Raw genomic sequence first — 16825 nt, forward strand, 5'->3', positions numbered from 1 at the left:
GCTGATGGATAAATGCTGTAAGCACCAAAAGCTTACATTTGAAAATAAAATAGTGGATGAAACAAATTTCATCCTACCACAGAGAGTCCCACAACTAACTAATAAATATTATATGCCCTTGTTCTTTGTTCAAACACATACACTCACTTCATTTCAAAACAAGGCAAAAAAAGCACAAAATCCAACTCAGGACATGCTCTAGTTGGACTAACCTGTCCCCTCCATCTACTATCTACTGTCCTGTGGGAACGATTCAGGAGATGGGGGCAGGCAAAGAGCCTTGGAGCCTGCTAGGGGGTGGATATTTCCAAAAATAAAAATGTGTTTTCCTCTCCCCAGGGTTTTCAGTAAACGATCAAACAATGTCCATGCATCACAAGGAAATTTATCCCAGTGCTCAGGAGATTTTCCCGCTCAGTTACTAGAAGACATCACAAGTCCAAGCTGTCATCGATCTCAAAAGATTGGAGAAAAAAGATCATCAAGCACCACAGATGTCTCTGGTAATATTTTAGTAGGTTTCTAAATCTTCATGGTAAAGTAGTCTTCCTTTAAAGGCCACTACAGTAACACATTGCCAGTACTCAGGTGGTTATTGTAATAAACAAAAGATCATAATCAAATAAAAACTTTTTAGGTTGTTGGGGTTTTGCTTTCTCTTTTGTTTTATTTTTCACTGATTTTTTATTTTAACAGTACTTATTTTGGCAAACCAGATAAAATATGACTAGAAGCTGAATAAGTTTGTTCTGCTTCCAGCACAAACCAAGCAGCAAAAGTAGAAAATTGTTGAAATACTTGTAATTTAATAGTACAAGGTTGACTTTAATATTTTATTTTACCATTTGAGTTCATTCTTTTTGTTTTCTTACAGCTGTGCGTGGCCCCCCACCATTCAGATCCTGGTCAGTTGGTAACCAGAGTGGAGGAATGTGCAGTGATTCTGAAAGTGCGGGAGGAAGCAGTGAATCACGGTCTGTAGACTCTCCATCTGCAAGCCCAGGTACAGAGAATATTAATTTCAAACACTAATAAATAGTATCTATTGGATGAAATTTCCAGTTTCAGCAGCAGTGGGCAGGGGAAGGCATAACTGGAGTGGACTGACAGACTACCATCTGGGGCCGAGGCTAGATGTTTGGCCCCTGTCCTCCATTTTAGTTGCCCCACTCTCTGATCTAGTAGTGCTGTTGTTGAAGGCCAGTCCAGTCCACGCTGATCATGTGTAGCCACAATTTTATCATGACATAGTGTGCATAACCAAAACTGGGATGGGTAAGCTGGGTGGCCTGGCCTGACTTAGCTGTGCCTATCTTGGTAGTCAATACAGCACCAGGCTTGACTGTGGGGGTCAAGTGGTGGTGTTGCTATTATCCATAGAAGCACCATCTCTTTTCCCAGAAAGCTTCATTTTCTTGGGATGGACTTAGAGAGTCTGCATTGGTTTGGGGTTAGAGAAATGGACTGGGGGTGCTTCTAATTTATTAATTACCCTGTTACCCAGCAGCATCTCTGAGTTGGCTGTGATGGTCTCTGGTGTGGCGTTGGAGGACCCAGGGACAATAGACTTGGGTGACAATATCCACAGAGACTGCAGTTGGGCCAGCTTGGGACTTCATGGTCTTGGTGACAGCCATGGGGCCGTGTCAACTGGTCATCAGTCCAGCACATTACGCAGGGCACAACCTTGAAGTTGTTTTTACCGCCAAGTAATATAAGGGATGGACCATAGATTGGGTGGTATGTGTGTGTGTAACCTTGTCATAGTTGAACCATTATCTGGTAAAGTTCAAACTAGTGGTGACAGTTTCTCTCCCTGTAAGGGTGGTGGGCTCGTTCGGATGGCCCACCCTCAGAGGCTGATGTAACCTGAGGAGTTCCTGAATGCTCTGGAAGAATTTTTGGTATTCTGGGGAGCTTTGGGCTATGGAAAATCACGTGAAGACTAAAGTGCAAGTGGGGCAAGTCTCATTCTGAATCCAACTGAACACTGGCTAGTGCTCATAATCATGCCTACTATGTGGCAATGCAGATTGCGAAGAATGCTAATTTTGTAGCTTGCGTTACCTCCTCTAGTAGCTGGTTGACAGTTTTATTGTGAACTGCCTGAAAGTTACTGACTCCCATTGTGGGTCTGCTGTGACCAACTGACTACACCCTTTGAGGATAAAGTCACATGGCTTTCGAGTGAACTTGACTCTTCATTTGTCGCAATTCCGGATGAAGTACCCAATATGTTGTGGGATCAGTTTCAGGTTATGCAGGCAGCTGATGTGGACAAGGTGCTGATGGTCACACACCCAACCACATGCCCTGTCCCACCTGGCATATTAAATATAGGAGATGGAGTTGCAAGAGGTCATACTTTCTGCCTTGAATGAATTGCGGGTGTGGCCTCTCCTATAGAAACCAGCCCTGGACCTCTTGGACTAGAATAACTATCAACCAGCTGCAAATACCCCCTTTGGGGATGGGGAATAGTGGAGAGAGTTGTGGTAGGGTATCACCTAGCATTCTTGGATGACAGATAGTTTAGATTTGTTTCAATCTGGGTTCAGACCTGGTCATAGGACTGAATTTCCCTAACAGATGACCTTACAGAGAGCTGGACAAGGAGAGTTTGCCCTTTCTCTTGCTTCTTGATCTTTCTGTGGCTTTTGATACCACCTACCATAGGAATAGGGGGCACTGTGATACAGTGGTTTCTGTCCTACCTATGAGACAGAGTCCAGAGAGTAGCACTGAGATAGTGGGATTTTTTAGCCCCTGGTGTTTATGGCTTAGTCAAATTATAATAATCTTTTGAATGCCTTTATATACTTGTTTTTAACTGCTTTTGTAAAGAATTTCAATGTTTTATTTCATATATTTTGTAAACTACTTAGAGGTTTTCTTACATCCAAGCAGTATATAATTTAAAAATAAATATATAGATAGAATTAAATAGGCGGCTTCTTTTAAAATCTAAAAAAAGCCTTGCCTCTTTCATTAGGGGACTTTAAAAGAAGGCTTCCCCGGACACCATCTACTGGTACCATGTCATCTGCGGATGATCTTGATGAAAGAGAACCACCTTCACCTTCAGACTCTGGTAATGTATCTTCATAATTGAATTAATAATTTGCTGCAAGTAGGCTTCATGGTATTAATCATATTTGGATGCCCTTCCCTGAGTTTTGTTAGAAGAGAGTAGGGAACCAGAGATAATTGGAATGTTTGCCTCGTTGGATCAAAGAAGTAGATTAGCGTATCCTCTCAGCTTAACATACACTAAGAACTGGAACTCTTTTCTCCAGTTTAGAAAAATTTAGGCTTAACTGCTTAGTTATAATGCCAATGTTTCTGCTAAATGCCTGCTTGATAGCAGAGTGGAAAGTAGTAAGCAGCTTCTCTTCTGGCTTGCATGATGCATTGGCAGGAAACTTCAAAGCCCACCATATGTTTGAGCTTGTAGAGATGCATGACTGGACAAAGGTTTTTTTTTTTTTTTTTTCAAAAACAGAAGTACAAGATTGGGAGCTATTCCATATAATTATTAAATGATTCAAATTGTTCCTCAGCCCTTCTAAGGCTGCAATCTTCTACATGCATGCTCAGGATTATGGTCTCATGTTAAGGCCTCATTTCAGAGTATCTGAATGGAAACATGCAAATATATTAGGAGGTAGAAAAGTGTATGTGTGTGTGTGTGTACTCACACAAAGATGTCTTTTTTATTTCCCTTGGTACACTTTTTTAAATATACAAGTCAGAGCTAGTGCTGTACAGTCAACGAGGCCCCACTCACCTGTCAAAATGGCCCACAGGCAAGCCTGTGTATTGTATATTCTTACAATAGTGACCCCTGGGTGTAGTTTTATGTAACCAATAAACATATTTCAGTTTATAAAGAACTTGTTTTTCTATTATGCCATCCCCCCCTTAGTACATTAAAGAGCTAATAACAGAATTTGTGTTCTAAGGTTTGAATGATCTAGCATCTGAAATGACCAGTTCACCTGGACCTTTTCGAAACACGATTCTATCTAAGGCAGCACAAACCCACAAACTGCGGAAGTTGAGGGCTCCATCTAAATGCAGAGAATGTGATAGTCTGGTGGTATTTCATGGAGCAGAGTGTGAAGAGGTAAGAAATTCAAGCATTGTTTGGCTTCCTTGCGGGAGGCTGTGTTGCTGCAATCAGATCATGTGAAAATTTTGCTCTCTGTAGGTTAAAGGGCTTCTTTCACTATGAGGTGCTCTGGAGATGTGAGGTAACTGATTTGAAGCAGCCAGTGCTGGTGTCAAGGCATTTTGCGCCTTAGATAAACTCCCAAGTTGTTGCTCCCCTCTTCACTCCTGACCAATTGAATGGCTCAAAGCCCCCCCCCCCAAAAAAAAACTCTGCTAGGTTATCCAGGCTTCAACCTGGAGCTCATTGAGACTAAGACCCAAACTACATGTTAAATGGGAAGTCCATTATAGGTTCTTGTGATTTTTAAAAAATGCAGCTTTGGGGGTTGCCAAGTGGATTGAAGTAGTGACATGTTTTCCTGTGTAGAGATAAGCACTATGTGAAGACAAAATGTCGAGGACAACACAAATGCCGGTAAAGTTTATACATAAGTCAACTGGAAACTTGTTCACCATTTGGCCCTTGCCCATCTTGGTTGATTAAGGCTGCATGAGCAAAACTGAGCCCTCTCCTTATTGTCGTGATTAACGAAGCTTTGGAAGAGAGGTCAATGCTTGTATTTTGGATCAGCCCCACTTTTAAGAGCCTATTGGACTCAGCCGATCTAAAAATTATTTCCCCTTTTAAGTTTTAGGACAAGATGCTATTGCTCTGCTATCATTATGAACAGGGTTTGAAAGGACCTTCATTTCTGTTACATTTCCTCTAGTGTTCACTTGCCTGTCACAAGAAGTGCTTGGAGACTTTAGCTATTCAGTGTGGACACAAGAAACTCCATGGAAGACTTCATCTATTTGGAGTTGAGTTTACGCAAGCTGCTAAAAATTCCCCAGATGGCATCCCCTTCATCATAAAAAAGTGCACCTCTGAAATTGAAAGCCGAGCCCTAAATGTAAAGGTAAATATTCAGTGAATAGATGAATCAACACCCCTGTCTTTAAAATAGCTTACATTTTGGTTTTGCAAGTACTTACAACTTTTTCTTATATAAAAAGGGTATATATCGTGTGAATGGAGCCAAATCAAGAGTTGAAAAGCTTTGTCAAGCTTTTGAAAATGGAAAGGACTTGGTGGAATTATCTGAACTCTATGCACATGACATAAGTAATGTTCTTAAATTATATCTTCGCCAGGTAAATATGCATAATTCTCTTGTTTCATCTGACTAGCAAATGAAGTATAAATGGGAGGCTTTCTGTTTTTTAGTCTTTCATATGTCTGAATTTTGAAACACTTGGTGGGAGGATTCATCTTTGAAGCTGCTGCTTACTTGTTACTTACACCCAGTGGATAGGGAAAAGGGGCAAGGAATACTCCTAAAATGGTTAAACTTTTTTGTCTCTGAGCCAATGAAATTGCTGCCTACTAATTCTGACGTATTAACCATATAAATGTTAGATTTTTAATAGTTTGTATTAATGCTAGGTTGCAAATTAGCTTCAGTTTTTTAAAAAAACTAAGCTGTATTTTTGTAGCTTTTAAGTAAAATCAGAAAGTTCCACTGGTGTCAGGTGCTGCACAGCATAGTAGGAGTGTACTTTAACCATTTGTTTTAATGGGAGACTTCCTGAACTCCCACCTAGAAGCAGAATACAAATAATATTTGAAAACAAAATAAATGAGAACCTTGAATGCCAGAATAAATGTGGATACTTCCTCTTTTTCCTGTATTACTAAAAATGTAGTGGAAATTTGTTGAGGTCTGCTTGCGAAGCTGATTTTTGTGTGACTTGATCCTAGACATCTGTTGGAAACTTGTAATTAAGATATTTTGGGCCACTATGAGAAAACACTTGTGTTAAATTGCATTTGTTGTGCCACTAAAGCCAACATCACTAAAATCAGGTAACAAATTAGACTAGCTGTGGATTTTGGGGAGATTATTTAACAACCTGAGATGTTGAAGCAGGTTGATTCCGCCACCCAAGAAGCATTCTAATCCTTCAGAAAATGTTCCTTGAGAAGCAAGTTGTAATAAGCTGAAAGCACTTGCCTTTTTGCCAGTGAAGCTGTTTTGACATTTTGCATGGGCCACAGGCGATACCTAACTTTGCTGAAGGTCAAGTGAGAATGCTGTTTGCCCATACTCAATATGAAAAGGGTATTTTATATTCTTGAATCAATTACAAGGGTTTGGTTTGATGGGGTAGTTTAAATTTAGCAGCAAGTGTACTGAAAAAGACTGGTTTCTCTCTGTTCTCTATACCCTATCTGTGGATGTCTGGTAGGTATACAGAAGAGGAGACTTGCCAGTCTCTTTGATGTTGTAAAAGGACAGACTAGTGTCACTACCTATGAGACTCTTGTTGCTGTATTCGTCTTTTTAAAATATATACTATTAGTGAACAATTTAAAAAATTAACATTTCTGTTAATAATTTGGATTTCTTACTTTATCAATAAATACCACCTCATTTGCTTGCAGTATCTTACTTACACAGAGACTAAGTGACATCAGTAAAACTAAAGCTCAGAAGCCTCTCAAAAAAGAAAAGGAACTAGACTAGACATCAGGAAGTAATAGGAAGGAAACAGTTGACTTGAGCTAAAATTGAAGTCTGAAATTTCTGACGTTCTTTCCCTCAGCTCCCTGAACCTTTGATTTTGTTTCGGCTTTATAATGAATTCATTGGCCTTGCAAAGGAGAGCCAAAGTATTAATGAAGAACTGGATATGAAACGGATGAGCCCCAGGTCCAAAAAAAGACAGTCAGTGTGTATTGAACTGAATAGGATCATTCTTAAAATCAAAGATCTACTGAAACAGCTGCCTGCACCAAACTATAACACACTCCAGTTTCTTTTAGGTCATCTGTACAGGTAAGGGAACTTCAACTCAGCTTGTACACATACATTCAGAAATATGCGTTAAGCATGGGTTTATTTGTTAACAATAAAGATCTGTGTATTTCTTGTAGCAAGCAGTATTTTTGTTGTCTTCCTAGCTGGTGGTATGAACATATTAATATTAATGAGGCTTAATATTTCCTTCTCTCTTTTTCAACTTGTTAACACTAATTGGATGATGATGATGATAGTGAAATTAATGTGGAGATTTGGGTAGTGTTGGTTTTGTAGTGAATGTACCATGTTGGGTTCGTACCAATGTTCAAAAAGCCTCTCTGGATTTTGTTCTTTTATGCAGGGTTACTGAGCAATCCGATGAAAATAAAATGTCTGCCAGCAACCTTGGTATTATATTTGGCCCAACTCTGATCAGACCACGTCAGACAGATGCTACCCTTTCTCTCTCTTCACTTGTGGACTATCCATTTCAGGCCCGGGTAGTTGAGCTCCTCATTACCTACTATGAGAAGATCTTTGATATTTCGCCGCAGCCTTTATCACTTGCACCTCGGTTAGAAGACAGTGCTGCTTGCGCTAAAAGTATTTTAACAGCTGAAGATAGAGATCCATATCAGCAACGAAAAACGTCGCCCTGTGCTGCTGTGAAAGAAGTGAGTGTCTGCTGTGAAACAATAACTTTCATTTACTGCATTGAACTTGTGCTAGTGTATTCAGCCAATTTTTAATATTGCTGTTATTGACAGAGCATCCAGTTGGTCCAAAATGAGAGGAAGGATTCAGAGGCTAGTATATCATTTGAAGAACCAGATGGCAGCAAAGACACCCACCAGAATTCTGATGCATTAGTGACAGGTTAGTTTTTTGCATTTCTACAGTACAATAGATGGATAGAAAAATAAAGCAGAACTTTTATTCACGTGTTCACTGCATGACATTCTTCATTAAAGGGACAAGTACAGTGGTACCTCGGGTTACATATGCTTCAGGTTACAGACTCCGCTAACCCAAAAATATTACCTCGGGTTAAGAATTTTGCTTCAGGATGAGAACAGAAATCATGCTCTGGCAGCGCAGCGGCAGTGGGAGGCCCCATTAGCTAAAGTGGTGCTTCAGGTTAAGAACAGTTTCAGGTTAAGAACAGACCCCCGGAACGAATTAAGTATTTAACCCGAGGTACCACTGTATTGACATTTGCTATGGAATCCATAGAGCAGATTGAAAATGCATCGGGCTTATAGTCACTATCACATTAGGCTTTCCTGTTGAGATTTAACTGTTTATGTTGTTGGCTGTGTTCATATTTCCTAGAATGGAACTCCAAACTTGGAACTAAACAGAGTCTTGGCAGAAGGAATTCTCCTTCAGAACCCTCTCCTGTCTCAGTTTTAGAAAACCACATTGCACCAGCAAAAGATCCAGGTCAGTTTCCTGAATTGCAAGTATTCATACAGCTATCTTGCTATCCTTCAGGTTCCTGAATGTTCAGGTACAAAATAAACCTTTCGTTATTATGACTTCTGTTGGTGCAATGAAAAGAAGCCTATTCTTAGTTGACAGCTTACTGTCTCAGCACATCGCGTGTGTTTAAAAAGCACATTCTTATGAAGCCTTTTCAAGGGGTGGTTATGCTGCTTTTGAGTTATTGGCCATGATTGGACAGTCAGGTCTCAGTTCAATAAGTGGAGATGTGAACGAGCTTCATCTGTCTACATGCAGCTGTTTTACTCAACCCTTTACAAGAAAAGGGAAACAAGACAGGAAACTGCTGTTAGCCATAGCTTCCCATTACATCCTAACAGCAAGCAAGCCTGAAAATGAAGCCATGGGTTAAAGTTGGCTTCCATATCCTGATTCGTTTAGACAACATTAATCATAATTGACAGTTCAAACATAACAGGAAACTGTTTTTCAGTGAAAAAATGCCTTGAGTTCCCTCAAGTAACAGAAACCTAAAGCTAATTTGCTTTGTTTAAGTAGATAAAATATATGTAATTAAGAACTGTGCAAGACAAAGGCATATATAGGCCTATGAATAAGAGCATGGGTAGGCAAACTAAGGCCCGGGGGCCAGATGTGGCCCAACTGCCTTCTATATCCGGCCCGCGGATGGTCCGGGAATCAGCGTGTTTTTACATGAGTAGAATGTGTGCTTTTATTTAAAACGCATCTCTGGGTTATTTGTGGGGCATAGGAATTCGTTCATATTTTTTTCCAAAATTTAGTCCGCCCCCCCCCCCCCAAGGTCTGAGGGACAGTGGACCGGCCCCCTGCTGAAAAAGTTTGCTAATCCCTGAGTAAGAGTATAGTAAGAGACCTGTTGGTTCAGACCAAAGACCCATCTAATCTAGCATTCTTTTCTCAAAGTGGTTGACCAGATGTTGATGGGAAGCCTGCAAGCAGGCCATGAGTGCAATAGCACTCCTTCTTCTTGTGATTCCCAGCAACTGGTGTTCATAAGCATAGTACAAATGGTGTTTAGAAACACACTGGAGGTCGCGGTTAGCTATGACATACATGCCTAGTAGCCATTGTCAGCCTTATCCCCCCCCCCAATGAATTTGTCTAAAGCCCTTTTTGAAACAATTCAAGTTCGTAGCCTACTTGTGGTAGAAAATTCCATTCTTTAAGTATGCACTGTGTGAAGAAGTACTTCCTTTTTTGTCTCATTAATCTTCTAACATTCAGCTTCATTGGATGTCCCTGGGTTCTAATATTGGGAGAGAAGGAGGAAAACTCCCCACCCACTTCATAACTTTACATAAATAGATGTTTATCAAATACTAATTTTCTTTCATTATACTAATGATACCCCTAATGCAAATAATTTTGTGAGTGAGGGATAACAACCATTTTTTCACTCTGTTTGAAAGAGAATAATATGGAGAGGGATAAAAATCCAAAGCAGCTGTTTAAAGCAGTATATTTATACTTGTTGGCCCGATATATTAGCTTTTTCCTGAGGTCTGTAAAAAGGCTTCCTTCCTTCCTTTCCCAGAAAGAGACCTTTGATTCCTCCTAGGCTGATTTATCCTAACTATTGGGTTGTTCTTGTGAAAAAGTTGATAGAAATAGGACTAAGATCTCTTTTTGATTCATATCCAGAACTCTTTAAATGGAAGCTTCCTCCATGGCTTATATAGTACTATAATCCTAAATTGTAGGTATGGATACAGGTACAAATCAGGGTGATTGGGTGCTGCAGTCTTTAATGCAAACTGTTCTACTTAAACTGACTCTGCAAGTCCTTAGTCTGCCTTATGGAGTAGGAAGATGAAAAGTCTCTTTGTGGCTTGCAGGTGTCAAATCCTTTGAAACAGTATGTCTGGCACTTTTTATTTTATCTATAAAAATATTTAAATACTGCTGTATGATAAAAATATATAACAGCCATTTGCAACAATATTGAAACATAAAATCAAACAATAAAATCATAAAAAGTTAAAAACAAAAAGAAATTAAAAGCAAACTTTAAAAATAGCCTGGAATTAATATGGTCTTGAATATAATGGCAATATTGGTGTTCTCTGCTTGTTCTCTGAGAGGTGTGATCTTCTAAAATATACTTAGTTGCATTTAGAGACCAGTTTGATTTCTGGCTAATGTTATTCAAAGTTAATGCTTTCTGATGGCAAACTGACAGTCAAAATAAATGTTTTTCTTCCTTAGGCAATGCTGTGGCTGCAGTTTCAGATCCAGATAATGAGCAATCTCCCCCTCAAGTTGAAGATGGTGTTAAAGCCAGTCACCTTTTAAGACCGAATCGTCAAATAACCAAAGTTCAGTTACGCACTCATAGGATAAAGCCAGTTGTTCGTCCTGTGAGTTTACCTCTAGGTCAAATGCTTCCTCCCTGTGTTTTGAATGAGAGAAACTCACGAAATGCAGGTCTAAGTACAGAAAATATTGGCAGAAGTCCTGTAATTGAAGAAGTTTCCGAGACGCAGCCACTTCCAGCTGTAAATGCCGGCTGTAGGCTTTCTTGCTTTGACCCACAGACTCTGAAGAAAACTTGGGACAAGCAATATAAGCAGTATGATATGACTGCAAGGACAGCAATGATTGTGACTAACATACCCCAGGAGAACCGAACACATGACTCTGTAAACTCAAGTGCCTTAACTACACATAGCAACCTTGCTAGCAACTCAGTAAATGCCATACTTCCCAATAAGCCATATACGGTACCTGTCAGGGCTGCAAGGGCAACAGCAGAAGGGCATTCCTCAGACTCTAATACGCTTGCTGCTTTCAGAACACCGAGAACTTTGCAACCACCACCAGGGACATTCTATAAGCCACCACCCATCAGTAAGGCCAAACAGAGCGATGAGAGCTTGGCACCCAAACCATGTGCAGCAGTCGTCAGAGATGAGACTTCACAGCTAGTTGTGAACCCTGGGCTTGTCCAAGGCTCCTTGGGCTCCTCTGGCCAACATGCAAAGCAACAAAAACCCACTTCTGAAGCTCTTTCCCCTACAGACCTGAAGCCCACCTACCAGAGATTAAGGCCAAAGAGGATGCAAGAACTAGAACACAGGGAAGCTCACTTTGTATAGGGTAACAACTGCTATACAACCTTTCAATGGGGAACTTTTTTTTTGGTAGAGGATTTCATCTTTGTGCCATATATTGGAATTATTTTTATATATGCCTGTATAGACTTTTAAAAATATGGGATGTGTTTAAAAAAGAAAAGGAAAAAAGCTGTGAAGAACCATGAAGTTATTTTTTTCATTCATTAGAGTTTTCTCGGAGAGTATTTAAATGCATTCCAAATATAGAAAAAGTTAATAAGGAGGCACATTCAAAAGCCCTATAATCAAATTTCATGTGTAGAATTGTACTATTGCTTGTGAAAGGCAATTTATTATGCATGGGTGCAGCAATGAAAGTAGCCACTTTCTCAGAGTAAATGATTTGTCAAGACTGCAGGGTATATGAAATACAGCTACTTTAATTTAAGAATAAACCAAAGCTTGAAGCAGTGCTCTAAGTGTCTGTAATCAGTTCCCTCCCCCTGACTCTGTGCAATGAAATGCGCCTGAATAGATTATGTACTGGCCAGCATGGCCTTTGTATATTGTGTGTGAATATACATATATAGTTTTATATACCAATTAATTTTTTTTTTTACTATCTATGTTGTTGCTTAAAAGTTGTTTGTACAGGAAAGATGCATTATTAAGCTTTACTATAAAGATATTTAAAAAGTGTTCTCATCCAGTTTCCAAGTGGTTTAAATGCACAAAACCTAGCTGGCTTATTGCCTTTCAGTTGAAAATAATGTGGAAGTTCCTTGTTACTAATAAGCTATCATTTCCCCCTCACTGTAGAAAGCTCCTTTTATTGCTTGGTATAGATGAAGAATATAGGTCTGAGATTTAGTGAAATAGATAAAAATAACCAAAAAGCCAGCATTTAGTAAGTGCATTGAATGGTTTTTCACTCTGTATTAAAAATTGTTTTTATATGTACACTGTTGCTTTAAAAAATATACATTAACATGTTAATGTTTCACTGACTCCATGTATTCTATTATGCTTCATCTTACTGTATATAGAGCCATTTACATGTTAATATAATATACCATGTATCAATATATACACTCAAGTTTCTTTAAAGTTATTCTGTACAGATGGGTTTGTATTTCTGTTGCACATTAAAATGCTGGTAATGTTATGAGTAAATCTTAAAAGACAACAGTAAATGGTGGGGGTAACTTTCTTTTAACAAATCTGCTTTTAGACAGATGTTTCAAAATGAAAAGGGGTGGATGTCAATACTAAATTAATGGTGTATAAAACCTTTATTTCAGGGGTGGGGAACCCCCAACCCATAGGCTGGAGAGAAGCTCAGCAAGATTTTATCCAGCCTCTGGGGGCCCTCCCAACCATCAAGTCTTCAGTACGGCCAGAGGGAGAGCATCATTTATGATGCTGGCAAACAGCCTGTCTGTGGTAGGCTGCAGGTTTTCCTGACATACTGATGAAAAACAGTATTCTTCTGGAGGAAAGGGGTTATTGATATGATGTAATGGCCTGATTATGCTTGTGGAGATTGCTGCAGTAGTTCATTGTAGCATGTATGTTGTTTCCTTCTGTGCTGATACATTTGGTATAATTTGTTTCTGCATACCTGCGTTTAAGAAGTTGGTACTCTCAAGACAGATGTGGCCATACACATTGTCCCGCTTTAGCCCTAAACTGCTTATCACTTCTGAAGTAGGCAGAAGGTAGTGGCCAAGCAGGATGTGGCTTCCATGAGTTATTTTATTGGAGTTATTTGTTTTCCGCCATTTGCAAAATAGTTCCAAGGTGGCTTGGAACATTAAAAATACAAAACAATAAAAAGCAGGAGATAAAATGCAAATGCCTTCTAAAAGCCATCTGAAAACAGAAGGACTTCCTGAATGATAAGGATATTGGGTGGTAATGTCTGTGAAGTGTCAATAATTTGGGTGTTGCTGTTGAAAAACTCTTTCTTTGGTAGCCACCTACTACCATTTACTATGTGCCACTTTTCACATGGGTTGAAGCTTGTGGATCCTTTACAAATAAATAATCACACATCTCAACATAGTCTAGCCTAGACTATGTTAAGAATATGCATAACTAGCCAGACCATATTGGTCAAGGAAGGGGTATAGGTGGAACACCAAGGTAAGTTGATTAAATGCATTCTGAACTACTGATACCACCTGAACACATCCAAAATTAATTATAGATGTAAAAGCATTCTCAAGCTGTGCATTTGCAAGTTAATTTACCCTCTGGTAATAGCCCTCTCCCAGGAGCTTTTTTAGTAAGAGGGTGGCACCAAAGCTTCGCAGAGGAATTACACTGAATATTTGCCATCTGTTTTCACAAACTAAGATTTAAAAAGGCCCTCTGGATATGCAAAACACAAAGAGAATGTGATTGTAAATGCAAAACACAAAACAAAAAGAGAATGTGAATACCATAAGGCACACAGGACCCGATAGAGATTGAGGCAATTCTTTAAGCATCAGTTCAATTGAAGCAATATGACAACCACTCAATCACACACATCAAGTCAGCTTTCTGATGCTATTGCGTATCTGCAGTAGTTCAATCAGATAATGCATGTCAATGTGATTGTCATGAGTTCCTTTATTTGCAAAGCAATATAGATTTCTTCTTTAAGCATGCAGCCTGTGGTATCTATCCCCAACCAAAAGGCCTTGTTGAAAATGGAGTATGACTAGTTAAGAAACTACTCCCCACCCCGGGGGAAAAAAATAGTGACTGACTCAAATTTATTTGGCCTTTCTTAATTACAGGGTTAGTTCCATGCAACACTGCATTTCCTCAACAAGCAGCTTTGAACAGAAAGCTCAAAGCACTACTGATTGGACACCAATCACAATCAGGACTGACATTCTGTGACTTGCCAGTTGTTGCAAACTCTTCTGCACTAAGATTAAGTTATTAAAATGTGCGTGGTTGGTTAATGTGCAAGATTCATACAAACCAACTGTTACTTTTAGTGAGTTTGGTGTACTTTTTCACAGCTGGAAAACATTACCTTTATTATGACTTGAAATCATCTTGCTGTGCAGTGTACTATATAATATCCATATAGTGTGAATGTATGGGCTGCACTTTCAGATAATTGTAGTTACAGCTAAGTTACACCCTTCACTGAAATTTATCTCAAAAATATTATTTCCCATATAAAGATTGATCTCTGTGTAGGGAAAAACATGAACTAACTGCAGGGAACTGAAATAAAGTATGTTGCATCAGTGTAAATATCAGCACTAGACAGGGCTTGTGTTTTAATAAACGGGCTGTGTCACAAAAGAGCCAGCAGTTTTGCCAAAATTTATTGAAAAACAATATTCTACAGTGTAACCTTTATTAAGCACGGTAGCTAGAAGAGGAAAACGCTGAAATCCTTGGTACATTCAGAGTAATCTGCCCTGTAACTATATTTAAATCAAAATCACATAAAGTAACAGAATTTAGACTAAAATTTAAAAGCTATATTGTAGGAAATGCACATTGAAGCATGTATTCTCCAAGATATGCACCCATTAGGTGGCAAAACACATCTCTCTCCTGCATCTGATGGGAAAAGCAAATTCTAGCAACCAACTGTAAACTTCAGACTGTCCTTACCCCTTGCTTGGTGAATATGCTGGTATAAAAAGCTGTCTGTGTACATGATAAGAAGGTAAATATAAGCTTCAGGAAAGGTCTGAGACAAGGCTAGAATCCCATTCTCCTGCACCCATAGTCCAATTTTCCAGCTAGTAAGCTATAGTCTAGCCACATTAATGTCAGAAGGAAGTCTGCAAATAATATTAAAGAAAATACATGAAAAAGGGGGCCTTGTCCAAAAGGAAGAGGTCTGATTTTCAGTCCAGTCCATTGGGAGAAAGGGTCACTGGTGAAGTTTCTGAAACCTGTTGTTTGCCATCTACTTAGTTCTTGAGTTTTCTTTGCTCATTTTTTCCCATCCCATCTTTCCAACTTTGGTGTGTTCTAGGTTTGATTCCCCAGCCTCAGAGCTCCTCTTTGTTTATTTAATGTATTCATATCTCGTATTTTTCTCAAGGACCTCAAGGTGCTCCTCATTAAATCCCACAACAACCCTGTGAGGTAGGTTAGGCTGAGAAGGAAATGACTGGCAGAAGGTCAAGTCTTAACACTGTTGTAATAGGGTCTCAGGTTCCTTTAGCTCTGCTAAATCCGGACAACTCTTAACACAGAGATGTTATCATAGTTCGCTTGCCATTTTAACATTGCCATGACGTCAGCTGTGCAGCAACATGAGTGCCAGTGTGTGTTTAGAACTTGTGTGCTGTAGAGCTGGCACAAGAAGCCACCGCTGTCAGATTTGCATGGTAATTACATTCTATATACTTAACACTGAACTCACCAAGTGCCTCTGAGGCTTTGACGGGGTACTGGCTTCTATAACTTCCTGACCTAATTAGTCATGACAAATGTGTGTGCGTGCTTGGTTTGGGGTTTTTCTTTTCTTTCCTTCTAGGGTTTGCCTGCGTTAGAGAGCTCCTGAAGCCGTAGCCTCAAATAATATTTGTTAAAACACAACATTAGTTTAGATCTACAAATAAATATTATAAGAAGTCCGAACTTTTCCCAACGTATGCGCTATGCAGTGTTTGTGTCTAATGCAATGGTGCTTAAACTCTGAAAACAGAGCTGCCCCACATGAAGCTGAGGATTAAAGCAATCTCCTTACAACTGAGCTGTATTATTTTGTAAGTGCTCACTGTTCCTGAGATGCATTCCTCTGCAGTCATGCTGGACTTCCTTTCAAAACCTCTTTCAGTTCTCACAGCAATGCAATGCCTTTGATGGAGATCTCATCACAAATGAGGTAAGCTTGAAGACAGTTTCTTGTCGTATTCCTAATTAGTGCACTCTTGTTTTTTTAAGACCTCTCATTTCTGTAATACGATGTGTGTCAAAACTGGATGTGTTTGGATTTTAACATATAAGGTACCATAAGCTGCTCTTAAATCTGATAACGAATAAAAATATATTTATAAAAGCAAAATCGCAGTATAAAACAAAGATAAGAGCACTGTAGGCTGTTAAATCAGCCATCATGCAAGTGGTAAACATTAAAAACATATCTGTACGCTTTGGTGTGACCAGGAAAAGTCATGTTTATGTATTTATAGGCCGCCTTTCTGTCTTACCCCTCTGAATAAGTTGTTAAATAGACAAAACAGCTAACAAGTTTGATCTGAAATACAAAGAATGGATTCTGATCATCTACATATTTATTAGATGCTATTTATGGTGACCTCATCTAACAGCAGCAATTCCTCTAAAACAGAATTGGTGAAA

The 16825-nt window shown here is 39.2% G+C and overlaps 2 protein-coding genes across 5 annotated transcripts in view; both read left to right on the top strand.

The window, feature by feature from the left end:
• ARHGAP29 (Rho GTPase activating protein 29) overlaps positions 1-12682 on the top strand; it is a 100792-nt gene extending 88110 nt beyond the window's left edge. For 3 of the 4 annotated variants that reach the window (XM_083743220.1, XM_083743219.1, XM_083743222.1), the window contains 11 exons: positions 340-503; positions 875-1003; positions 2993-3091; positions 3963-4126; positions 4884-5072; positions 5170-5307; positions 6760-6992; positions 7318-7630; positions 7724-7832; positions 8289-8399; positions 10647-12682. In XM_083743220.1, coding sequence (XP_083599346.1) covers positions 340-503; positions 875-1003; positions 2993-3091; positions 3963-4126; positions 4884-5072; positions 5170-5307; positions 6760-6992; positions 7318-7630; positions 7724-7832; positions 8289-8399; positions 10647-11536 — 2539 coding nt within the window. In that variant the 3' untranslated portion in view covers positions 11537-12682. The remainder of the gene's footprint in view (positions 1-339; positions 504-874; positions 1004-2992; positions 3092-3962; positions 4127-4883; positions 5073-5169; positions 5308-6759; positions 6993-7317; positions 7631-7723; positions 7833-8288; positions 8400-10646) is intronic. The other variant, XM_083743221.1, reaches the window with a different exon arrangement.
• A 3372-nt stretch (positions 12683-16054) lies between these two features.
• ABCA4 (ATP binding cassette subfamily A member 4) overlaps positions 16055-16825 on the top strand; it is a 106718-nt gene continuing 105947 nt past the window's right edge. Inside the window, exon 1 of the mRNA XM_083743151.1 lies at positions 16055-16349. The gene's annotated coding sequence lies outside the window, so the exon portion shown is untranslated. The remainder of the gene's footprint in view (positions 16350-16825) is intronic.

Source organism: Podarcis gaigeae (genome assembly GCF_964106915.1).
Source record: "Podarcis gaigeae genome assembly, chromosome: 6".
In the NCBI taxonomy this organism is placed as follows: Eukaryota; Metazoa; Chordata; class Lepidosauria; order Squamata; family Lacertidae; genus Podarcis; species Podarcis gaigeae.